The sequence below is a fragment of the Argentina silus genome, assembly GCF_951799395.1.
Source record: "Argentina silus genome assembly, chromosome: 8".
Taxonomy (NCBI): Eukaryota; Metazoa; Chordata; class Actinopteri; order Argentiniformes; family Argentinidae; genus Argentina; species Argentina silus.
Genome location: NC_139662.1, coordinates 12523507 through 12550250, shown reverse-complemented (window position 1 = coordinate 12550250; position 26744 = coordinate 12523507). Strand labels below are relative to the sequence as shown.

The following is a 26744-nucleotide window of genomic DNA, read 5'->3' as shown; positions in this document are numbered from 1 at the left end:
GAAAAAAAGAAATATAATTATAGAAATAAATTCATAAACACGTACGACTTCAACACAATGGTAACGAAATAGTACATATGTTATAAAAAAGGAGAAATGAAAAAGCACTGCTCATGGTTTTGGCTCTTCTCTTTGTGTAGATATGTCTTGAATTCTGTTATTCATTTGGACACTTCCATGAACAGAGGGAATAACTGAACTGAGTATCCAAAATATTAAGTTGTGCATAAAGATTAAAGGAATTTATTTAAATGATTATTTTATTAATACTTGTGTATTCTCTTTATTTTTGTCTTCAGTTTATAAAGAAAGAGATATCACAAAATGATCATTACTTGTGAGGCTTTTTATGTACAGTACAATACTTGAAAATCAAGTGTGTGTACAGTTATGTTTTACAGTTATTCTCAATTGATTTTGCACATTTTTGCAAGAACAGTTCCCCATGCTCTCAAAATTGTTAAAACAACTATCGAAACTGACTTGCAAACTCGCAACATAGCCAGAATACACTGCAAAATGCAGTATTGCTTTTTGCAATTAATTAATTATAAATTAATCAATTATTGTCAACAAGGCTACACACAGTTGTCATTATTGAATAGCTCATATACCTTTTCAATAAGGGAGTTAAAACCTAAAATCCCAAATCCACCCTTGATCGCAGTGTACCTGTGCTTACTGTACATGCTGTCCACTTACTGTGTACAGAAGCACATTTCTATTTGTTTACATATTTGGATATTGTGTTTCATACCTGCCATTTTGCTGACAGTAGCAGGGGCCCATTGGGCATAAGCGCTAGCACTGTGTATATGTGTGTAGTTATTCCTTTTTTTCTTTGTATTTACGTAGATATATCTTTCACGAAAGATTCACACAATAACAATTCACCTATACAGTAAAGAATCAATATCAAATGTCCTTCATCATCAATCCTTGCATTATGTTATCTCGAGAAATGCATCTTGAAAGGTGATGTTTTCTAAATGTAGTATCTTGACAATCTCACATGCAACCTGTGCTTTTCTGTAGAGTTTTATGTGTAGTTTTTGTGGTGTGCAAAAGTGTGTTTTTGGTTTTGTAATTTGTGTGAAAACCATATGAATGCAGTTTATGCAGTTTAGGGTGATGAAAGTTGTATCCCAAGAGCATGGACCTATGTTACAGTACCAGTAATGTGCCAAACCTATTGAGAAACATTGTAACTCTAACCCCCACCCTTACAGTGCTGGGTTACTCAAGTAAATATCTTGGTTTTGAATGCAAAAACCAAAGTATTAACAGTTTCCAACCAATGGGAAAAGAGGTCTAAAGTAAATTCTGAACGTGACGTCATTGAATTTCACAGCAATGAATGCTTAGCTCCACACGATGGCAGCCTTCCCCCAGATGCTGTGCATATGTCACATGCCCAAATGAGTGGCTACAGACCCCTAACCCCTCTGTCAGGATACGTATTCACCCCCTTTGCTGTGGCCAAGAATTAGCTCAAATGCTAACTTTCTTCTTTCTTCAAATTTCTTCAACAACTTACACAATAAGTTGAATTGAGTCCAATATGAATAGTTCACATGATTTCAGAATGAATAACTGCGTCTTTTCATTTGAATAGGGAATACACTCTGTGTTGAGCAGGCCATCACTACAAACTGAGCACATTTCGAAATGTACTTATGATCTTATGACAAACTCCCCAGTCCTGATGACAAGCGGCCATAACATGATTCAGCTACAGAACCACCTGCTTGAAACAAGTGATGGGGATGATGGGGCAACAAGTGTGTGTGGGCAACAAAATGTGGTAATAGTTTAGGGAGGTGAACACTGTAATATTGGCTCATCCACTATAGATTTGATTGTGGTCTGGCCGATCATTCTTTGTAATTATCAATCAAGAACTTAAAACAGAGTGAGTGAGTGAGTGAGTGTGCTTGTGTGTGTGCGTGCGTGCGCACGCGTGCATGTGGGAGAAGGAAGGAGGAAATACGTTTATTGTGTTCTTCATGTCCAGACCTGCTGGCCTGTGGACAGCCCCAAAAAAACACAGGAACATTTCATCCCCAAAAGACTAAGAGCTATGGAACACAGTAGATCAATGAGTCAAAGCCAAAAGCGAATCCTAAATGGTTTCACTTCAAAGAAGACTTAAGTCTAATTATTGATGGTGGTTTTAATAAAGTATGAACCCCTGGAGGCCCAGTCTCCTCTTTCTGATTATTTCCATGGCCCTCCATGTCTGACTGGCTGGGCCATGTTGAGGATAGCATAGTAGTGTACATGTTTTGTATTATGATATCTTAGATACCAGTAAGTCTTGCTCTTAACATAATGATTTTCACTCAGTTTTTGCTAAATGGGCATGAAGACAAAACTGCCCAGCGACAGAATATGCTGTGTTTTCTTGATCTAACACAATGAGAATATTGTAATGGAATCTTTTTCAACCAAGAAGTCCTATTAAGGGATTCACTGACTGGGTGGCACCATGAAGTCATCTCTTAATTAAATGTTGTCTCATTCATTGTATTAATAGAGAAGAAAGCCGTTCTGGGCTACTTTCAAATACGGTTGCTTGAGCCTGCCTGTGGTGCCAGATGGGCAGGGTTTGCACTTTAGGGGCTATCCCATTGGTTCCATTGTGCCAGGCAAACTCAATCAAGCACAGATACGTATTTGAACCCAGGTCTGGAAGAAAGCTGGTTGAGGTTACCCCTGTCCAGCACTGGTAACTGCTTTAGCTGTTGCTTACTCGTTTATGACTTTTAAAACAAGTCTAATGAGTGTATAAACCTTTCAACTCATACTGCCTGCAGCCTACAGCTACACACTGTCAGAGAGTATGTTGAGTGATGGAGTGTACTCGTGTACACCAGGCTGTCTGATTTAACAGATGAGCTCACATGTGGCTCGCCTGGCACATCACTTTAGCACTATAACCATGCTATAAATTCCCTCACTCAGCAAAGTTGGCCATCCTCTCTCTGCTCCCATCCAAGCACAGCAGTACTGTAGATGTAGATGTCTTTCATGTTCAAAATGGCATTAACATCTTGATTTATTGTACTGAACAATAAGGGAAAAGGGGGGCCTCCTTGCTGAGTTCCTGTCTCTGGATTTTACAAATTAATTTATGCATATTGGACCCATGCACAGCAATCATGGATTTGTTGTTTTATGTCCTCAACAAAACAATGTTTACAAAACAAAACTTACATTTTGTTGTATTTCCATCGTATTGTTGTATTTTCATTGTATTGTTAAGCACCTTGTATTGCAATTTTGAACGAAAGGCGCTATATAAATCGGATTTGATTTGATCATGTTGACATTCAAATTGAACATGCTTTCTGGCCTCACAGGAATAATCATACATTTGAGTTATTCTGGGAACCTCGCTATCTGCGACTGATTGAATTGAGGTCTTTGTTGTTCAATGGCGTCTTTTACTTCTGTTTTTAATTTGCTTTTCTGCCTGGAACCACTGTCTCCATGCATATCTTTGAAATGCAGAACCCATTTGTATGTTAGCGGTGTGTCGACGCATTAAACAGGTCCCCTTTCACTCCTTGTAGTCCTGACAGCCCTGGTGACAGAACTTGGGAGGCAATCACTGTAGCTCTTCTTTCACATCTCCCCTGGATTATCCCTCTGGTTTCAGTCAAGGCACGTTCTTTGGTGTTAGCATGTTAGCGCTAGTTAGCCTGGCCCTGCTTCGCCACAAATGGTTTGCGTGTGTCACTGTGTGCTGCTCTGTCCATTGTAATCTAAGATGACATCACTGAGCAAGGCCAGAGAACGAGCCTGGCACGTGAAACACACAGAAGGCAGACTGCCGAGACAGTGATATCACATCAGAGAGCCTTTCCTAATCAAACTCTTACCTAATAGGCTTAGATAGGGTTTAACGTCAATCTGGAGCAATACTTTTGGAATAATTGATAAGAAATCTAATAATATGACTGAGCCTTGCCCTAAACTCACACGATATAGGAGAGAGAGAGAGAGAGAGAGAGAGAGAAAGAGAGAGAGAGAGAGAGATCAGCTTTGAAATCTTTCACATTGAGGTGTAACTCAATATCTTGGGAACTCTTTTGGAACGAGTTTCCTGTCCTCTGGAAAAATGATTTTCTTTATTTTTTGGTGTGGATAATTTTGAAGAGGGACTTTATAGCCCTCGTGTTTTAGGATAGCAGAGAAATGCTGTAGTGCTGTTTTGGTTCAAAGGATAATGTGTTGAGGAGGGCAGTCACCGAGGACTCCTCCTCACTCTCCCCAGCTAATCACTTCCATCACTGTGCTCCCATAATCCTCATGCGCTAACTTCAGGAACAGTCTGCAACAAAAGAAATCGGCCCACTGGTCCACATTAAACTGTAAAGACAAACATAGACCTACAGTATGTAATGTCTGCTAAATACACCAGTAATTATCCTCTCTCATCGAGCATATAGGATAAAAATGTAGACAACATCAGGAAACCATTATAATCCCATATTATCACTCAAATTATATAAACTTTCCCTCACTGTATGTCACTGTCACTGTGCAGTATCTGGAGGGGGCAGGAAGAGGGAGGAACAAGGAGTTAGAGAGTGAACCTGCACTCAGTTGATGAAGAGAAAAGGAGAGGGGGAGAGGGGGAGAGGGAGGGAGGAATAGAGAGAGGGTGGAGCTTCTCAGGAAAACAGCAACACGTACAGTATGTCTGTCAAAGCTGGGAGAGAGAGAGGGAGAGAGAGAGAGAGACGAGGAGAATGCCTGAAATGCCCAAAATCTCTTACTATACTGTACGTAAGCAAACCCAGAGAGTCAGCTTCTAAACTGTCTTGACCCTTCAAGGTTTAGTTCTGTATAGGTTTTGTATCTCCTCTTCACAGTGTTGTTTGACCATGGGATCCCTGGACTGGTTCCTGGTGCTTTTAGTGAGCATTTGGAGTCAATTCAGCCCAAGTATGGGAGCAAATGGACTCGGCCGATACAGGTACCATGGCAGAAACTGTGACACCTGCTTCTATGGATACAACCGCTATAACGTGGGATACTTGGGTCCAGGTGAGTCCTAGGTATGCACTGTACTTAATGCATGATGCAGTGCTATTTCATCATCATCTCTGTCATCCTGTGGGTTAGGGTTAGGGTTAGGATGAGACTAGGGTATGGATGAGACTACATCACAATCTTCTATATGAATTTCGCAATTAATTGTGTTTTCAGGGGTAGTCAGTCAGAATAGTTTCAGATATCAGAGTAGGGTTTGAAATAGTGGAATGAAAACCACTTTCAGGGTACAGTGTCTTGGAATGAGCCACTGTGATTCCCGAATGACATTTAAATATCCCTTCTCGTCAAGTCTTGACTAAGATTAGCGGATGAATTGGCAAGTAATGTATGCTTTCGTGAGAAGGTTACAAGGATACTTCTTTTGTGCACTGAATGGCTTTGTAAAACATTAAAGGATCAGAGTTTGAAGTTTGGAGTCCACTCATACCCTTCATTTGGAGTTTTTCCTGACCATGTGGGAATGAGATAATGTGACACAGGTATTTTGGAGTTGAGGGATTCTGCTCGTATTTGTACCGCTGTTAAAAGGGAATGTCCAGGAAGACATCTCCCAGGAAGTCTCTCCTCACCTGTCAGAGATGCAGGAAAGGATCGCTCTGTGCTCAGCACAGAAGTTTGAGGAATTCCCTTCCTCACTTTAATAAGTTAGAGAGAGAGAGTGATTGACAGAGAAAACAATACAGAGAGTTTGATAAAGAGAGAGGGAAGCAGACATGGAATGGAATGATTTGAAGTGAGAATGTGATTCAACACCCAAGTTACGGAATACATTTTTGGACATCCTTAGTTCTTAAACGATAAAGTAAACATCTCTATTCCTCAATCATCAGACAAAACTCCCAGTAAAAAAACAAACCAAAAAACAGGCCTCATTTGAAATTGACTTGATTGTCAGACCAAAATGGATTTATAGCTGTCAGACCAATAGTCTTTGATTAAACTTCTTCGTTTGTTTCTCGATTATTTATCTGTAATTTGCAGTGTTGCTACTTTTGTGCTCACGCACACTGCATTGGTAATCATTCCTGGTTGCACTTTCACTTTAAATCATAGCACATGATTTATGTTATGCCTACTACTTCATATTGTTTAAATTACAGTGTAACTGGCTGGGTTTGGACCTGGATGGATGCCACAGACGTAAACCGTTATACCAAGAGGGCATCCCCCTGTAGCATAATCTAGACGTGCAAATATTGACCTTCAAGCACTTTTCCTATTTGTCAGATTACATGACAAAATTCTCATAGTTATGATACAAAAGGAAGACTACTTTGGTTGTTGGTGTTGGCGGTTGGTGTTGGTGAGCGTGCGTACAACCAAGACTTGCAACCCGAAGGCCGCTGGTTAGAATCGGGCTTGGGACATTTTTGACAAAAGTGGTTAGTGGTTTTAGTGGTTCTAATGTTTGCTAATACCTTCCCTGAAATAGGGGAACTATGTATAAAAAGTGTTGTCATGTCTAAATGGTGAAACCAATGTGTACACAAATCACATAAAAGCTAAGAATCTCTACTTTAACCTCATAGTAATTGTTTGATTTCAAACCTCATAGTATTTGTTTGATTTAACTGTCCCATAACTTACTTAGGGCACTGTACGTAAACCATTATACCAAGAATACATCTTTGAGGTACGAGGGCTATATCTGGGCTTAGAAGTCGCAGGCAGGGCTACCTCATGACAAGAGCAAATCAAATCAAAGTTTATTGGTCATATGCACAGGATACAGGTGGTAAACTGTACGAATAACAGTACAATGCAGGTAAAAAATAAATAAAATAACAATACACAATAGAAAATAAGGTAAGGTGCAATACAAGCAATAACTCAATAACAATATTTAGTCTAAGTAGCAGCAGTGAGGCAGTATACACAATGTAATATGTAGTACTGTATGTACTATGGAATGTACTATGTCAGTAATATGACTTAGTACAAATCACCTCCAGTACACAGCAAAGGTCACAAATAGTTACTGAAAAAATTATGCCATTGACACTTTTTGGACGAAATGGCATTTTTGCAAATGAAAGTTATGCTGCTGTCCATACCTTGGTAGGCTTGAAGCAACAACAAAAAAACGATGAAGAATATTGGTCCTAAGAGGACTAAAACCATCTCAGCTAACTCTGGCCATAGTCCCATTGCATCCCTGTTTATCCTAGCTTGTGTATGAGAGACACCAGTGCAGTAGTAGGAGCTAGCCCTCCAAGCCACAGTCATGAAGATTCTTTGCAGATCTTAGGTAGGTGGTCCTTATTACCTTGTAGCAATCACTAGTTAGGAGGCTGTGTTTGAAGACTCCTATCATATTGTAAGGAACGGCGGGGTAGAGTAGCTTGCCCTAAGCGGGGATCGAACTTCTAGTTTCCAGCTAATTGTGAATCCTTCATACAATACATATTAAAAACATGAGATGAATAAAATGCTAATAATGTGTTTGCTCTGCTGATTTAAACAAAATAAAATAGTTCAGCACTGCAGTTTCTAGAAGTTAAGGCGTGGCATGTGGCATGTGGACTGCGGATCTCTGTTTTTCCATTAGTGTTCTGTTGATGTGGTTATGGATTTGATCTGCCACTTGGCTGTGTCTGTCATACTGCACTCTGCCTTATAAAAGTACTTGAAGAAGTTTGATTGATGATTTCTGGAAACAGCAACAATGCTTTAACTTAAAATTTGCTTTGTTGTGCCTTGTGCCTTGATATTTATGACCTGTATAACTGCAATTTTGACATCCATAGTAGCCACAGCCTAAATTTCACCCTTTTGGTAGCAGGAGGATGCACATTATAACTGTAAGATGTAAAGTGTTACCTAAAACATATGTTACCTAAAACATATTGCATGTCAAATTGCCTACCCCACCTTGAGAGAACAATTGAGAAAACACAGATCTTTCGCTGACAGAATATACATGTGGTTGCCAACACAACAGGAGATACAGTAGGAGCCCATATCATGTCAAAGTGGATGCCGGACATCTAAGGGCCCCCAAGGGTCAGCCATTACTCTTTATCTACTTGAGGAGAATAGGAAGCCCTTTAATATGTTTCACAGGAGTGCTATTTCAGAGGTAAACCAGGCCCTTTAATCATTGGCCGCCTCAGAGAGAGTGCCGAGATAACTACGTAATCACCAACAGAGAGAGAGACGTCCTCTAATCAAGGTTGAAGTCAAGTGCCCCGCACTTAAGGTCTTTCCTGCCCCTGTCCTACATTAAACTGCCCCATGGGGTTGTTGTCTGTCTGACATGACTTTGTTTTCAGGCCACTGTTCCCTTTATGTCATTATGCCAAGGTAACTTTAAATCAATAACAACCTCTATAGAGCATTCATAGAACATTGATAAATATTTCGTAAGACCCGCTTTTTTGTGTTTTCCAGCTTGCATCATGTGGTTCCACAAATTGGTTCTGACATGTCTGTATTTTTTCTCTTCTTAACAATTCTCAACCTTAAGCCCTTCAGCAGTAAATTCTCCCTTGGCTGTAAAGTAGGAAAGTCATAAATCCTTCTATCATTGGGTCTCTGTGCTCCACATTTTGGGTAGAAGTGTTTAATGTACATAGCCATGTGAAAACAGATGATGATCACAAATTCTGGCACCCAACATAATCACTTGGCCTCACAACTGTCTGTGGGGATTAGGGTGAGGGAAAGTGTATGTATAAACATCATGGTGACCTCTTGACCTCCCTCAGTGATCAGAGACTGTGGTTGAGAACATAGATTTTATTGTGTCTGGCGATCAGATGGTTTGTAAATGAAGAGGACACAAGTTTTTGTTTGCTTTGGCTGTTGATGGACTTTCAGTTAATTTGATCTAACAACAACTTTGACTTCGTCCAAGCACAACACAGACAGTAAATTATTATATACTCTTCTAGAAACTGAAGGAGAGAAACCGCTTGCCAATGTTTTCAGCTCTGTAAGGGAAAAAACCTTCCCTCCCCCAGATAAGTAGAGTGATTGTCATTGCTGTCCAGTCATTGCTGTAATTCTTCAGAACCCTCACGGTACCATGATAAATCCAACATAACTCAAGGCCTGACATGGTAATTCCCTGGCTGATCACTACAGGCATTTATTGTTTATCACACGGTCATGTTTTAACAACCCATGCTCTACGTCTGAGCCTTCTGAGGTCAGAGCTAGGATTTGCCTCCTTTTAGAAAGTCCTCCAGAGTCCCTTTCAGGTCTACCTACCCAAGTTGACCCATATAGAGCACCAGGCATGAAGACAAAAGAAGCGAAAAATACCTCGTGAACACTGTCATTTCATAGTTTCCTCTTGTGTTGGTGCCCTCTGTTGAATATATGATGATATGTGTGTCAGATAGTTAATTTGTTATTACTACGTTGTTGCTTTCTTAATGTTTAAGGCTTCCATATAATAGGCTTAGAGGACTTCTGGGGTAAAGCTCGCCTAGAACATGTAGTACTCTATTGATCTGTGAATTACTTAACCCAACCACAAAAAGGGTGTTTTCCATGTCTCTCACATTATGTCTGTAATTTCTTCTCCCCAGATGTTGACGAGTGTCAGGTACACAACGGGGGTTGCCAGCACCGCTGCGTGAACACGAGAGCCTCGTTCTACTGCGAGTGCAACCCAGGCACCCGTCTACACATTGACGCCCGGACCTGCATCAGTAAGAAACCCAATGGACAGTGGAGAGGTCATCTGAGGTCAACAGAGGGGGGGGGGGGGGGGTATGCAGATCAGGTCCAACATACTGTATTGGTGAAGCCCCCACCATCTGGAGTGTATAGGCTCTGTGAGGCTTGGACTCACATCAAAGAGGGAAAAGAGGGGTCTCCACCTTTTTTGCTTGAGTCAGAAGGGAATCAAAGAGCCTGTTGTGTTGGTAATGGCATAGGTTTCCCAGTGTTCCACAGCCTTGTCAGAGCAGGTTTGTGTCCACAGCAGTAGCCCAGTATACAGAAGTGTCTCGCTCTCTCTCTCTTTCTCTCACATGATAGATCTTGCCTGTTCTCCCTGCGAGATCCAGCACTATATTAGTAGAGTGTTTCAGCCGACCTCTCTCTCATGACTCTGGCACACATTGTGTCAGGTTGACTTTCTGATTGATTTTAGAGTTCCTGAACTGCAGGCCATGGGAAGCTCTGAGACTCTGTGAAACACTGCTGGCTTTGAGCAGGTAGTGTGGATAAAGTTTAACGGCGTTGCTATGAATAACCCTTGGGTTGTTATTTTTAATGAATAATTACCACAGCACTGTAGCCCATTCATATTGTTGAAGTTTTAATACTCCAAATGGGGTCCTGAACTACACTGGATGGATGTGCATGGATTCTTACACTATCTTCTCAATACGACTGCAAGGTCTTTCACCCACATTTGCTTTGACATATGCACTCATTTTAGATTCACTGCGGTTGTCCATATGGCGACTGTTTGTAGTCCAGAAGCAAGGAGTAAATTGACTTATTTATTTGGATTTAATCAGGCTACTTTAATGGCATGAAACCTTTGATGGCATATATCAAACAAACTGCCTGAACCCTCTCATATTATGTTTTTCATGAAGACTTGATTTTGCTGATTTAAATAAAGGGCAGCTGATCTCAAGGATGCTTACCAAAATGTAAAGCAACATTTTGAGACGCCATTCATAAATTGTGTGAAATTTTTGAATGAGCAAAATATCTTTAACAACCCTCTAAGTTTGATCCACCCCTGCAAATGTTTTAATTAAACAAACACTCATTTATTTGTTTTTATTTCAATGAAAGTTTCACCTCCTGGAAAAGTTTGAACAGAAACATTTATGAAATTGCGTTTACCCTTTTTTGACTGCCCAGGATGGATAAATGGATAAATAAACCATATTTAATTTGATTTAAATGTCACAAACCTAAGTAGCTGCAACTGTCCCCATGCATACTTGGATGACCCCAAGTTACCAACCAGCCTGAGCCAGGAAAAAAGGTTCTCACTCCCACCCCACACAAGAACATACCTTGGCCTCAAACCCCCTTAGGCGAGGGCTTCATTCCTGTGGTTTCTCCTGAAACCAAAACAAGAGTGCAGCAAAACCTCAGAGTGGAAAGAAGCGGGAGTGGGGGCAAGTACCATTAAGTCTAACCAGAGACAGACTACACTAACGATTCAATGCAGGTTTTGTTCCTGTTCCAGGATCAGTTGTTGTTGTTGTTGTTGTTTTTGTTGTTGTTGTTGTTTAATTCTACATTTTAAAACCAGTAACTGCATGTAAATTAATTCCAGATTCTCAGATTTCCTATTTTGTATGCTAATTAGATTGCTCAATCACAATCAAGCCTCAGCAGTGTCAGTCAGACAGGCTGAGACTGAGGAAGATCACGAGGAGAAGGAAAGTTCTGAAGAGCAATGAAAAAGGCTACCACCATAAATACTGCTCTGTTATGAGCTGTAGGTACTGTCCATATGCTTATCGACCCACATCAGATAGCTCTCAAATGGAGCAGAGAAAAACCAATTTGCTCTGGCCTTTCACTGTGTTATTATTGGCCTCTGTTCCGAGATGGCAACTTAAGGGAAAACAGAAAGCGAGCGGAGGGGTCAGCGAACGTCACATTCCAGAAGCGGAGTGCAGATGGGGTTTGTGTGTGTTTTATCCGAAAAATGTGATTCCCTTGTCCGAGGTCATCCTAGAGCAAAACGTAATTTCTGAGTGGCATACGGTTCACATAAGGCCAGGGTGTTCTTCAACTCCGCTTTTGTTTCGGCCCAGCACCAACACACCTGTTTTAGATAATCAACTAATCCTGGTCTTCAGTCTCTGAACCATGACTGATTTAACTGTAATCAGGTGTGGTAGTACTGGGCTGACGAAATCTGTAAATTAACGAGAGCTGAGTTCAAATAAATCAAATGTTTGAAATGTTTGTGTGGTGTGTGGTCCCTCTATGTGACTGTTTATACAGCACCCCATTTTCCTTCAAGACATGTGGTTGGAAAAGTTAGAAGTAGTCAAAGAATATTTCATGTTTTTACAGTAATATTAGTCATGGCACAGTGAATATAAGATATATTCTGAATGAAGGACGAGTCATTTATATGGTCCCCAACATTTAATACAGCAACATCTTTGTGTACTGTATCATGTGAATAAAAAAGGAAATACCTACACCCTGGATGCTCCTAGTGTTGTATGGCCCAATGGTCTAACTCAGGTTGATGAGGACCCAGTTGCTGAAAAGTTGCTTCATGAAACTCTTGGGACCGTTAAACATTGTGTTGACAATTTCCCCATTTTATTACATAGATAGATAGAATACACAGTGCATTTATAAAATGTAATGGATGTGCATATATCACCTTGAATTGTTAGTTTATCCAGGCTCTGTCTCTGCCTCTTTGTCCTCAGCCGTCCACTTCTGTGCCATCAGCAATGGAGGTTGTGAGCAGGACTGTGTACAGTTGTCACCCACTCACTACCAGTGTCGTTGCAGACACAATTACCAGCTCACAGAGGACGGCAAACACTGCAAGCGTGAGTATCACCAGACTGTGTGTGTGTGTGTGTGTGTGTGTGTGTGTGTGTGTGTGTGTGTGTGTATGTGTGTGTACACCTCTCACGGCTCAGAGGTTGCAATCATCTAAAGTGACAGGAAGGGTATACAGTTCTTGCACTTGGCTTTCAATTGACAAAAACGTCTCAAAAAACGTGTTACATTAAACTGGATACCTATGCACTACATGCTGGCTTTAAATATGGGTGGAACATGCTCAACTCTGTAGCCTATTCTTTAAAACAATTAAAAGTGTTCCAAAGTAAGGGTAAATTCTATGGATCTGTTTTTTGCAAGCAGTCTGGGCCTATTTATCTTAGCCATGTTGAGTATGTGAGGTAAAATAAACATCATACTGTAACGCAGCCTGCGTTGTCTACGCTTTGACAAAGGTTCCTGTCCGTGGAAAAGGGCAGAGCAGATCTGATGTCATTTGTGTACCTAAAAAGATCCAACCTTGTGTCTTTCCTTACCTGCTGTTCCCTCAGCAAGGCCCATGAAAACCGTGAAAATACTCCAGCCCTCGTAAAAGTTGTGCTACAAACAAACTGCACATGTGGTCATTGTGTTTCCCATTTTGATATGAACCCATATACTGTAGAGGTCAAGCTACAAGTTACTAACTTGGGCCTAGAGAGTGTAATGGGTTGTCCAGCTATGGTGAGTTTATAGTGTCATGGGTCTAATGAGGCCTGGTCAGGTTGTGTAGAGGAAATTCAGTTTTTACTGTGGGCAGGCATGAGCCAGCCATCTCGTAGGCTGCAGTTTCTACTAGCCCGTGTGACACTCTACTAGTCCATGTTCCAAAATATGCAATGGCTAAAGCAAACACATCATTTTGAATATGGGCATGTGATCTACTACCACATATTTATTTCCCATAAATGTACAGCTACACAACAACAAATAAAATCTCACTGGCCCCATGGGCTAGTTGGCCAAATGTGTCACAAACAGCTCGGAAAAATACTAGTCTTGGCCTAGCGTGCTAGCTTAATTTCCATCCATGGTTGAGGGTCTGTTGAACCTCACAAACTTCAGGAGTGTTGGCATAGGTAAACACACCTGATGGTTCTCATCCCGATCACAAGCCCATTGGTTTGACTGACCCTTTAGTTTCAGATGTTGTGGTTGATGATCTTTTAAATCATATACTGTATATTCAGGGCCCTGAGTGTTTCCTCACCACATGACCTGACCAAGAAAACCCCCTGGTCTTAGTTAAGTAGTATCTTATTTAACAAAATATGTATGAACATATGCAATTTCATGTTGCTGATTTCACATTAAACAAAATAATACGCAGCGAGATGTCAACAAAATTCCAAGTCCAATTGAATTTAAGTCATAGTTAAATGGTTATGATACAAGACACACACAGGCCCAAATTTAGCACCAAAAGAGGGAAAATAAATACAATTACAATAATTTATGAGCTTGTAAAACAGAGCCGGCAGCTGTTGGAAGTCTGAACTGTAATAACTCTAAATGTTGAACTACTGTACATTTTGGCCGGCTTCAGAATTCCTCTTGTCTTGTACCCCACTGAGGTCTGGGAGTGAGTCTGGCCAGTCTGGACTGTCATCGTTTTGGCGACTGCTTTGGCGACCCCACATGAGACTTACCAGAGCCATCTTTAACTGGAATTCAATCAATCCCACACTGTGGAATTAGGTGGTTACTCCCCAATAACAAAGTCTAAAGTCATGTGATTAATTACACAACAATTACTGAGTGTATGTTGGATAATGAATGGCTGCATTGTTGCCACTTTAGAGCTCTATGGGATTTTCCAATTGAATTCTGCCCCTGACTTGGTCTTCTTTGTACAGTCAGTTAAAGCTAGAGTAGACATGCTATACAGTAGTGTCAACTGTGTGCAGCTCTCTGCTCTCTGTCATTTAGCTAAATAGTCATAGATGTATGCATAATGGTGTAGTAAATATAGTCAGTATGTGTCCAATGGTCCATTAAATAGATGGCATGACGCACCCTATTTACAGTCAGGAGCTTTTCCTGACCATGTGACCATACTCTAATATATAATGTAGTCCTTACTGTATGTAGACATTTTTTTCTTTCTTTTTTTAAACCTTTATTTAACCAGGGAGACACACTGAGACTGAGGTCTCTTTTGCAGTTATGCCCTGTTACAATACAAATATGATTAAACAACACCTTAAAACACAACACAATATATACACACATTCATTAAACAAGTCTCTGAAAGCTGGTCCCTAACCAAGGACTTAAAACAAGAGTAAGAGACCAAGTGCTACAACCTCGGTCTAGCCTGAAGATCATTCCATGTCTGAGGAGCACAGCAGCTAAAAACAATTCTTCCCTATTCTGTAGACACTTGTAGGACATTAAATTAAAAGTCTGATCACCACTAAGTCACCATAAAAACAATAATGTGAGGTAAAATGAGATTTTTAAAAAACTGCTTTAAATACAAATACAAAAAATAAAATAAGCCCTTCTAAAACTCAAAGAATCCCAACCCACATACTGATACAAAAGACAATGGTTGGTGTGGGAGCTATCCCTAGGAATGAACTACAGAGCAGAGTGATAAACCGGGTCTAGTCATTAAAGAACCATTACTCATTGTACTGTATGTAAATTGTGTCACCATACTGTAGTTGAGGACAGGGAGGAGCATTGCCTGGACAATCTTATTCCTATTATCAAAGATGAAGCAAGACTTATTTCTTTACAAAAAAACAAGTCTAACTGTCAAACAAACTCTTGATCACTTTTTCAACATGTTTGTTTTAAAAGACATCATCTATCCAAATGACCAGGTACTTAATAATGAGGGACTTGTTCAATTTGGGCTCCTTTCAGGGTACAAATATGCAGATCATTGGAATCAATATTACGAGATCTAGAGAAAAACATTACGTCAACCTTATCTCCTTTTTCACCTGTTCAACATTCTTTTCATTTTTTCCTTCTCATTCCTGTCTCTCTCTCTCTCTCTCTCTCTCTCTCTCTCTCTCTCTCCACCTCTACCCTCTTCATCTCCTCCATTCTTGCTTTCACTTGTTTCACTTCCATTTCTTTCTCCTCCAGGATTTTCTCCCTCTCTCTTGACCTCTTCTACCCTCTTCTTTGCCTCCATCTGGTTTCTCACACGTTCAACATCCTTTTCTTTCTCCTTCTCATTCCTGTCTCTCTCTCTCTCTGCCCATTTCATAACCTTCATCTAATTTCTCATATGTTTCAGCTCCCTTTCTTTATCCTCCAGGATTTTCTCCCTCTCTCGACCTCTTCTACCCTCCATCTCTTTTCTCACCCATTCAATATCCTTTTCTTTCTCCTTCTCAATCTTCTCCCTCTCTTTCTCCACCTCTGTTTTCTTGAATTTTTTTAATATCCTCTCTCGGTCTCCTTCTCGCTGATCTGTAATCTCTCTTCTCTCTCCTTCACCTCCTTCTCTCTCTCCTGTACCACCCTCTCTCTCTCCTCCACCTCTTTCCCTCTCCTCTCCATCTCATCTCTTGCTCTTTCTGTCTTTCTTTCCCTCTCCTCCATCTACTTTGTCACTTTCTCTACCTCCTCCACCTGTTTCGCCTTAATTTCCACCTGGACTCTCCTCTCCTCCAAATCCTCTTTGTTTTTTTCTGTTTCTTCCATATCCGATCCATAGATTATAGATTTCTGTATATTTTTCTGTCAATCATTATTCTTCGATAATCCATTGTCTATAGATTATTTGCTGCAGTTTTTTCAAGATAAAAAACAGGTAGCTGTTTGGTTTTGATGCTGATCTTCAAAATTGTTGATCTTGGAGCCATATTTCTCTGTGATTGAGCGCGTCCCTTTTAACTTTGTAGGCTGTTACGCTGCTCTTTTGCTGACAAACAGCTGTTTTTGGAATTGCGCGCTCAGCAAAAGTCCCACGATTTGACTTGATATTTGATCAAACTGTGTCTGTCGGATGAATTACTTTCCAGCGATCTAAGAAGAAAGGGTATTCTATTATGGGTATTTTTTGCAGACATGTTGTCACCCACGGATGATGTGGCGCCCCGCCTTGTATGAATGTTACAATTATTCAACGTATTAGTGAACAGTTAACGGGAACGCGTAGTGCTTATTTGATTGTCAGTCTTGCTTCTTACAGCAATTCAGGCAGTCCACTGATTTGAGGTGAAAAGTTACCGTAGCTTGTAGTGCTTATTTGATTAAATTCTAAGGATTTGACAGTATTATTTGAAAACCAAAAGAAAATGATAAATGATAACTGATCACTTTAGTCGTACCATCACCAGATTAATCGGCGTCACCTCGAAACTCATAACAATCTCTATTTCAAGACGCATCATTCACCCAAGTTTCGTCAACATTGGGCCAATCAGTGTAATGTCTTACATGTCCCATCTGTATGGCAAGACGCATCGTTCACCCACGTTTCACAACATTGCTCCAGTAGTGTCGGAGATAAAGCGACATACAAACGGACAGAGACCGATCCATAGTCACCTCTCCAATTATTAGCCTAGGCATGCATTTAGTTAAATTAATGATTGAGGACGGGGTGTATGGAGTATTCCATGGTGTCTGTTTCTATATCAGAGGTGTTGGTCAAGCTGGTAAAGGCGCGTCTATAGGCCTATTGACAACTCACTCGAACGGGGTGCTGCTAGTGTTCAGATGTTGTTACTAGGCTACTGCCTACTTCTACTACTACTATGACGACTACAACTACGACTACTACTACTACTATTACTACTACTACTACTACTACTACTACTACTACTGCTACTAGGCTACTACTAAGACTACTACTACTGCTACTACAGGAGCAACTTAGTTTAGGCTAAAGTTTTACCACCTATTTAAAGGCGAACTCACTGGCTCCCACCAGTTTTTCTCCATTTTGTTTGATCAAATTAAAAACGTTATGCTATGTGACGCTGTGGTCCAATTGTCTAGTCAAACTTGACTTGAGAAATGTAATTAATTTAGTCATTGCTAGAAATGTTCTCAAAACAACAGCATTATGATGCAACAAGATCTGGAAACAGGCAAATACCTACGTCATTTCAAGGGGTTGGTGCGCAAGGTGCAGAAATTACATTTGGGCCAAAATTACTTTTTATATCAATAGAAAGCTCTTCATGAGATATTTCAAGTGATAAAATAATCTAAAGATCTTAGATGGTACCAACAAAGACTCATCACAATACAACGGCTGAGAAAGTTTTATTTCTGCTCTCCTGTAACATTCTGAAAATGTCACTTGCACACCAAATCCTCTATATATAATTGCCACATCTATTTCAGCTGCTTCGCCATGCGTTAGGCCTACCTGTCAGTTTGCTAGAGATATTCCACCTTCTCACACGAATGGTTCAGTTTTCTGACATACAAATGTGACATGCATCTGTTGTTGTGCAACAACCACCTGTCTGACAATGAATGAAGCACCTGAAGTAAGGATTTGGAGGAAGAAGTTTGCAAATAGCCTAAATCTGAGTAAAGTGCAGTTCTATCCTACGTCTTGAGTTAGGATTCTGCCTAACTGCTTGAAAAAGAGCCTCTGGTTTCACGTTACAGTGAGTAGGCCTACAGTTGCCCCTACCTGTGTAGTAACTATGTCATTATACTACCAACAACATTAACATGCTGTAAGTTGGTCATTTACCACAGAAGTAATCTTACTACACAAGTATTGGAGCAATTTAATGTAAAGTATTCCCGCTTATTTAAACCTAAAATAGAGCAAGGCAAACTCACCTGCGGCGGATTCCACCAGTTTTTCTCTATTTTGTTGAAATGTAATTAAATCTATTTCCACTAATGAGCGTATCACATTACAAATGAAAATCAGCAAAGGCTTTTTGACAATAACTGGTGGTAGAAATTGAATTAATTTGCGTCATCGCTAGCAGCGTCGTCAAGACAACAACAATATGATGCAGGACACATTTATTTGATTATACATTGTATACAAAAAGTGAATCAGTACAATGACCAGGGTTTTTTCCTTTTTTTTTTTACTGGTTTTCTCACGACAAAAGACTCCCTTCACAGGAGAGCTTGTTTCATGCAGCCTCTTAACAATTTTTTCTTGCCTCTTTTTCTGACAAATAAAACAACCTATGTTCATGAATATGACTAATCTCTACAAATATACTAATGGTGTAGGCCTAATTGAAATAGTAATTGGCATGAGTACTTGAGAACACAAATGGACCACCATCATTGAAATTGTACTTGATATTTTCAAAGGAAACTATTTGGGAGATTAATAGACAAAACACAGACTAATAAGCATTCCTACCTCCTCGACTTTCTTGACTAGTTTTTCTTCATGCTGTCCGTTGTGATTCAGCACACTTCTGCCTTGATACAGTGATACATCAGAATGTAATCAAATCCAGAACAAAATGATATTTTGCTGTGTCGTCTGTCTGAGCCAGACCTGGGAAAAATGCATTTCAATATTTGAAAAATATTTGAAAAACTGGGCTTGATTTCTTGGGTAATTGCATATTGATTGAGCATGTGACGTGTAGGGTAAGCACAGAGGGCCATGAGATTCACAAAGCGATTCCAATGACAAGTGGACTGGGAGTGCTTAGCGCTCACATTGCATCCAAAAAAGCGAACCGAAATTGAACCCTAAAGTGAACCCAGCTCAGACCACCTCCTGAGTTGGTGTAAGTTCGGTTCAGTTCATGGGGTCTGAGTTCAGTTGGAGCATTCACATATGCGTGAACATTTTGGAGAACACCTCTGAGAAATTGGCTGAAAATTTTTGTAAAAATACCCTTAATCTCCATAGCTGTGTCTCTTTCCATACAGCAAATGGCTACCCTTAGCTGCAGAACTCTTTTAATCTAAAAAGCCATTTTGTCCAAGCAGTGCAGTAAGTGTGACTCCTTTCCCATTCACCTCTCAGGGGTGCAGACCTGGAAGTGATTATGGGTCATTAGTGCAAAGAAAAAATAACCACAATCTTATTTACAGTATATAACACAATTACCCTTTTACTCCCTCAAACCCCACAGGGTAGATGCTGGCAAGAGCATACTGTATGAATTGTGTGTGTGTGTACGTGCGAGCGTGTGTGTGTGTGTGTGTGTGTGTGTGTGTGTGTGTGTGTGTGTGTGTGTGTGTGCGTGTGTGTGTATCCCTGAGTTTGTGTGTCTATGCATTTGTGTGAATTGCACTCTGTTACAGTGAGAAGCCCCTGTGCAGCCAGGAACGGAGGCTGCATGCACACATGCAGAAGTGACGGAGGGCGTGCTAAATGTGACTGTCGCCCTGGATACGCACTGGCACAGGATGGTCAAAGCTGCCAAGGTAAATACTCATTAATTACTATTGGTAAATTGTTTGGTTCTTACTATGATTTTACTGGTCTTGTTATTCATGACGACAATGTTCAAAGTCGAAGAATAATCTGTGTTAATGTTTCGCAGACATTGATGAGTGCAGGACTGGCCAGGCTGCCTGTGCTCATGGTTGCCACAACACCCGAGGCTCCTTCACCTGTATCTGCAATCTGGGATACGAGCTGGGTTCAGATAGTAGAAAATGCTACCGTGAGTCAACTCTCGTTCACTTCACCGACTGTAGCACTGTCTGACACAATCATTTCAGATCAACTCAAGTGTCTCGTGGCTCAGAGTTGTTTCTGGAGAGGGCCTAAGGAAATATTGCCACTTCTTTGGTTTGCAAGTATCCGTATTTGTCTCTCCCAGGCATTGAGATGGAGATAGTGAACAGTTGTGAGACATCTAATGGAGGATGTTCCCACCAGTGTCGACACTCCACCCGTGGACCTGTTTGCAGTTGTAACCATGGCTATCATCTGGACGACGACCTGAAGACCTGTGTAGGTGAGAGAAGAGCAGCGGCAAAGATCACAATTTAACAACAAACCTGTATACTATATATAGTGCTGGGACAGTGAAGCTTTTTTTTCTACTTTTGGCTCGACACTCTAAAAGTTCGGATTTAAAATCAAACAATAACTATTAGGTTACAGTAGATACTGTATTCACAGCTTTTATTTGTTGGTATCTGTGTACATATTGGTTTCATCATTCAGAAATTACACTTTTTATGCTTAGTCCCCCTATTTCAGTGCACCCAAAAGTGATGGGACAATTGGCAGGTGTTTCTGGTTAGTCAGGTGTGTTCCATCACATATTTTGTGTAATCACAAGAAGAGAGCTCTCAATGTCTAGTATTGATTCTCGGCTTTGCGTTTGCCTTGGGAGTTTGCTATTGGTGTCTGTGAACATGAGGACCAAAGAGACATCAATTAATGTCAGGGAAACCATTATGGGGCTGAAATGTCAGAAATACCGAAGAATGCTCACTATGGTTAAGAAAACCCCCAAACAACTGCCCCACAGATCAGGAACACTCTCTAGGAGGTAGGCATGAATGTGTCAGAGACTACCATCCACAGACGTTTCACTAGTAGAACTACTAGGCTACACAAGGTGCAAGATGCAAACCACTAGTTAGCCACAAAAACAGGATGTCCAGATTACGGTTTGCTAAAAAGTACATAAAAGAGCCTGCAGAGCTCTGGAAAAAGGTCTTGTGGACAGATGAGACAAATATGAACATGTACCAGAGTGATGGCAAGAGTAAAGTGTGGAGAAAAATGGAACTGCCCAATATCAACAGCATATCACATCATCTGTGAAATATGGTGGAGGGGGTGTTATGGCTTGGGCAGCCATCTTGTCAGCCCAAGTGCAAGCAAATGACTCCAAACTCATTGGACGGCGCTTCATCATACAGCAGACCCAAAACTTACTAGGGAAACTAGGGAAGTCAAGCCAAGTCAATCTCCAGATTTAAATCCTGCATGCATTTAATTTGCTGAACATGCATTTAATTTGCTGAAGAGGGGAGTTAAGGCAACATCCTCAAAACAAACAACTGAAGATGGCTGCAGTACAAGCCTGGCAGTGCATCACGAGAGGAGATACACAGCATCTGGTGGGGTCAATGGGTCACAGACAGGCAGTTAAATATTGTATGCAAAGGATTATTACCAAATACTGAACATAACATTGGACATTTAGTGAATCTGTCTCATTACCTTTTGTGGCCTAAAATAGGGGGACTATGCCTAAAAAGTATTGTAATTTCTGAATGATGAAACCAACATGTACACAAACACCATTAAATATAAGCAAAGAATCTCTATTTTAACCTCATAGTAAGTGTCTGATTTCAAATCCCAACTTTTGGACTGTAGAGCCAAAAGAAGCAAGACGATCTTAGTGCTATGAAGCTTTCAGGGAACACACCTGTCCGTCGCTTGTATTACTATACCACATCAAGGGGTGCATCCCAAAAATCAAATGTGGCTTCTGCTCCTCCCCACTCTCAGACTTGGATGAGTGCAAGGCAGGAAGCTCCTGCTGTGAGCAGGACTGTGCCAACTACCCCGGGGGCTACGAATGCTACTGCGGGGCTGGCTATCGTCTCAACTCTGACGGATGTGGCTGTGATGGTATGGTCTACTCAGTGGTGCCTCCTTGATCAAATACAATCAAACATGAGTTGTAGAGTTATAAATTCCATTGTTATTTATTTGTTTATTCCATTCAATATGATTTATTGTAGTTATTCAATATTAAGTTATATTGTTATATTTGTATTTTCTTTTTATGGATCTCTAATATTTTATTTAGATCACTTTGCTCACACTAAAGCACTTGCAGCAGCAAACAATAGGGAATAAATATAGTATTGTATTGTATTGATGGGGCTTCTAGATGCTATTTATTTTTCTTTGCTGTCTGTGTGTAGATGTGGATGAGTGTCTTTTGGATAATGGAGGCTGCGACCACACGTGCCAGAATACAGCTGGATCCTTCCAGTGTTTCTGTCGTTTAGGAGACAGGCTAGACGACGACCGACTCACCTGTATCCGTAAGTGTAGCACATCATCAAATTGTGATCTAAGATCCAATTTAGATCCAACCAGTTTGTGAAAGAGCAATAGTTATAGTTAAGACAGTGTGCGTGCTCCCCAGTCATTGACCTCTATCTCCTTCTTCCTCCAGCCCTGGAGAGGGCAGTAGAGGCTGTGGTGTGGTATGGTCGCATCGCGGTGGAGCGTCCCCCTCCCCAGATCACTCTGCTGCGGGACTACGCCCAGGCTTTGGAGCGCTACAATGACTATGAGGACAGCCTGGGAGAGCTACAGGCCCAGAGCACACTCTCCGAGACATTCGGTATACAAACAGTAGGGCTGTCATAACCTCGAATATCAACCACTCAAAGTTGGCCTTAGAGGGAGTGGTCATAGAATTCTATGGGAGTGACATTATTGAGTAAAGTATTTGTCAAACATCCAGTTGTATTCCTAACCCACACTCAGCCAGTGTGTCTAACCAGTAGGAATAGTCATTTAGAAACAGACCACCAATGTCATGGCCAGATAATCCCATTTCATTTGTTTTAGCTGTGTCCTTTGCTGTCAAGAATGATCAACTTCTACTTGCTGCAATAGCCGGTAGAGAAGAAGACTAGCCAAGTGTATAATTCCAAACGGGGCTCTGCAATTGTCTTCTCCATTCGTTGCCAATGAAGGTGAGCCTAACACCATCCTGAAGTCTACGTTTGCAATCATACTATCCTGGTCTTCGTCTCTGCCAGCAATTGCAGCAAGTATCCCTTTATCTTGCAACATCTTGGGTTGATCCTCAAAAGGAGAGCAAAGGACAGAGCAAAACACTAGTCAAGTCGGATTGTCTGGCCATTGATGGTTGTGGTCTTCGGCTAACATGGAGCACAGTGTTGGCCATGCCTGGTAGATACGCTTTTCCCATAACCCATTGGCAAACAAGCAAAAACGTTTCATTTGGGAACTAGTTTTCTCTAACAAATCCTCTGTACATCCTTTATTGATGTTACTGCGTGACAGAACATGACAGAACTGCATCATAAACTTCTTCTGAATAATGTCCATGTTTCAGAGTAGGGGAGCATATACCGGAGGAACATCGTGCATTTGGGTGGAACTGTCTGGGAATGAGACTAGGGCTGTCATAACACATATCAATCCCAGGTCCCAGTTTGAAAAAATAACAGTTTATAAAGGCTTATTGAAGCCGCCTCAAACCCTTTGCAAGGCCTACAGAGATTCTTCACAAATCATATGCCCTTATTACATTTGCTTATACTGTAAATGATTTGTTAAGCATCTATATAGGCATTGTAAATGGTTTTTTAAAGGATTCATAAAGCCTTTTAAGTTGTAATACGTTGGAAGTGGGACCATGTTCAGTCCAGATGTTACTTAATAGTGACATGGCAGTTGTGGTTTGCTTATGGTGTCAGCATGTACTATACTATATGCTTTGGGATCAAGTACTTCAAGGACGTCTTGTAAATTACTGTATAACATTTTTTGTTATGTTAAGTTTCTACTGTAGGAGTTTGCACGTGTTTGTGGGGAATGGAAATCTGAATCAAGGACCAAGAACTTTATTTGCATGCCACTTTATGGTATTTTATAACCTTTACTTGTTTTCAACCTTGTTTGTCCTCTTTCCTAAAATGTGCAAATCTCTCCTCCTCCTCCACTCCTCTTTATCACCTTCTCCTCGTCTTCATCCCCATCTCCTCCTCGTCACCTTCCTTTTCCTTCTCCCTGTTTTCCTCTAACCAGTGTGCTTGAATGACACGTTTGGCCCTGACTGCAGTCTGACATGTGACGACTGCTCCAACGGCGGGGTTTGTGACCTGGAGGAGGGTCGCTGTGACTGTCCTGATGGATGGACAGGGGTCGTCTGCAACCAAAGTGAGTTCTTGCACTATAGCCAGAGTGTCGAAAATGAATTCTAGGAAGATTCGGCACTTGTGGTTCGAATGGTCCATACAAAGGGTATGATGCAATTCCATAGACTCTGGCAGCGTGTGGAAGCCAAACCAAATTCCGTATGGCGATGCCGTGCACCTCCCAAATTTTGTAACAATGTGGAAGGCTCAGGATAGCTCCGCATTGACATGATTGGTTGATTGTATAGGTCAAGAAGGGCTCTGCGGTTGATATAAAGATAATGATTGGCTGACAGCAGATGGGGAGGTACATTCTTTATTGTTATCACCGAATTCTGCTCCAGATGGCGCAACAAGCATGAATGCTTTCTTGGTTTTGGAGCTCACGCCGGACCCTCCACGTGGTGGATGCCACATTGACCATACATTAGATTTTAATGCCATCCCCCCCCCCCCCCCCCCCTCCCGCCTCTCTCTCTCTCTCTCACACACACACCTCTATCTGCCCAGCTTGTCCTGAGGGAATGTTTGGCAGGAACTGCTCCTTCAGCTGCAAGTGTAAGAACGGTGCCAGCTGTGACCCGGTACGCGGACACTGCCGCTGCCCGCCTGGCGTCAGTGGAGACATGTGCCAGGATGGTGAGGACATCCAGAATCATGTTATTTCTACGACCTCTCACCCAAACTTGACCATTGGCACGCAGGCAAAACAAGATACTGTACTTCCCATACGTTTGTGCGGTTGTCCTGACAGCACAGCCTAACCTTGGTATGCTCCATTTTCATTGGTCCACAGTGGTGTTGTGTCTTTCAGCTTTTCATATGAAAAAGACTCCAAACTTACATCAGGGCATTTCTATTTTACCACGGGTATAAGTTTAAGGGTAAGCAGTCAAAAGACATTCACTTACCAACATTTTTCAACCCTCCACTCCTGTATGCGATGTACAGTACGTGACAAATACAATTTGATTTGATTTGATTTGATTTGACTGAGTGGCAGACATGACATACAAATTCAAAGCATGCAATGAGATTTGTGCAAGGTTTCACTATCGCTAGCTATGCACACTACAGGCCAGCTGGATCAATCCCACAAATTGTCTTCAAGAAATTCCTTCTAGTTAGTCAGTAAAGGAATTATAATGTGACTTGGATAAACGGCTTCAATACAATACAATGCTATCCTTCAACAATTTCAATATACAATATCAATATTGTATGTCGATATTAGTGTTCTCCACCAGTCGTTATAATGCTCTTTCCCTTCTTACCTTTGTGGATGTTGTTCTGCAGGCTGTCCTAAGGGCCTATATGGGAAACTGTGCAATAAGAAGTGTAACTGTGCCAACAACGGGCGCTGCCATCGCACCTACGGAGCCTGCCTGTGTGATCCAGGGCTCTATGGGCGCTTCTGTCACCTACGTGAGTGGCACAATGCCTTGTTGCCTTTACTTTATGTGTGTCCTGTCCTGGCCTATTGTCCTGTTTAACCCTTTGTGTACTGTGTCTCTACAGGTTGCCCTAAGTGGGCATATGGCCCCGGCTGCTCTGAGGAGTGTCAGTGTGTCCAGCAGAACACCCAGGAGTGCCACCGGCGCCATGGATTCTGTGTCTGCAAACCTGGCTACCAGGGCAAGAGGTGCCAGGAGGGTCAGTTATCCAGGAGAAAACTCGCGCACACAAACACTCATGCACACACACACACACACACACACACACACACACACACACACACACACACACACACACACACGATATAGGTGGATTTCATGTGTATTTAAAGGTCCAGAGTGTAGATTTGAGCTTTAAAATAGTGCTAAATGGCCATGATAAATCAGTAGTGATCAATAAATTAGATTACATGATAATGAACATTCAGTGAAGAACGCTGTTTTGGTCCAAACAAAGCCCTTTCTAAAACCTGGTGTTGAGGTCGACCACTGGCCTTTATATACTGATTTGACGTTTTGTTTGTTTGCAAGGATATGCACATATTTGCGCTATTAGAAAATGTAGCATATTAACATTTTCACAATATTAAGTGTGGCCAAAAGGGGACAGTAAAGTGCAAAACTACATGCTAGAGTTTTTCCTGGTCAGGCCTCACGTGATTAAGAAAAACTCCTGGCCTCACAACTAGGCTGTTTAATTACCTGTGTTTTTGTTCCACTCCTGCAGAATGTGCCAGAGGCCACTATGGCCTTGGCTGCAAGAAGGCATGCGATTGTCCATCAGAAGAACCCTGTGATCACGTCACTGGCGATTGTCTGCACCAGTGCCCGGTGGGTTTCCATGGGAACAACTGTGACCTAGGTAGGTGGAGAATGTGACAAACCGACAACTACCATAATGAAAGTCCACACTCTTCTATTTTTGTT

At 41.3% G+C, this 26744-nt stretch overlaps 1 protein-coding gene across 1 annotated transcript in view; it reads left to right on the top strand.

Moving 5' to 3' along the window:
• Positions 1-4944: 4944 nt before the first annotated feature.
• megf6a (multiple EGF-like-domains 6a) overlaps positions 4945-26744 on the top strand; it is a 43212-nt gene continuing 21412 nt past the window's right edge. The window contains exons 1-14 of the mRNA XM_083675065.1: positions 4945-5055; positions 9600-9722; positions 12444-12569; positions 19786-19908; positions 20028-20150; positions 20310-20447; positions 21965-22087; positions 22387-22509; positions 22644-22814; positions 24254-24385; positions 24874-25002; positions 25660-25788; positions 25882-26016; positions 26545-26679. Coding sequence (XP_083531191.1) covers positions 4956-5055; positions 9600-9722; positions 12444-12569; positions 19786-19908; positions 20028-20150; positions 20310-20447; positions 21965-22087; positions 22387-22509; positions 22644-22814; positions 24254-24385; positions 24874-25002; positions 25660-25788; positions 25882-26016; positions 26545-26679 — 1810 coding nt within the window. The 5' untranslated portion in view covers positions 4945-4955. The remainder of the gene's footprint in view (positions 5056-9599; positions 9723-12443; positions 12570-19785; positions 19909-20027; positions 20151-20309; positions 20448-21964; positions 22088-22386; positions 22510-22643; positions 22815-24253; positions 24386-24873; positions 25003-25659; positions 25789-25881; positions 26017-26544; positions 26680-26744) is intronic.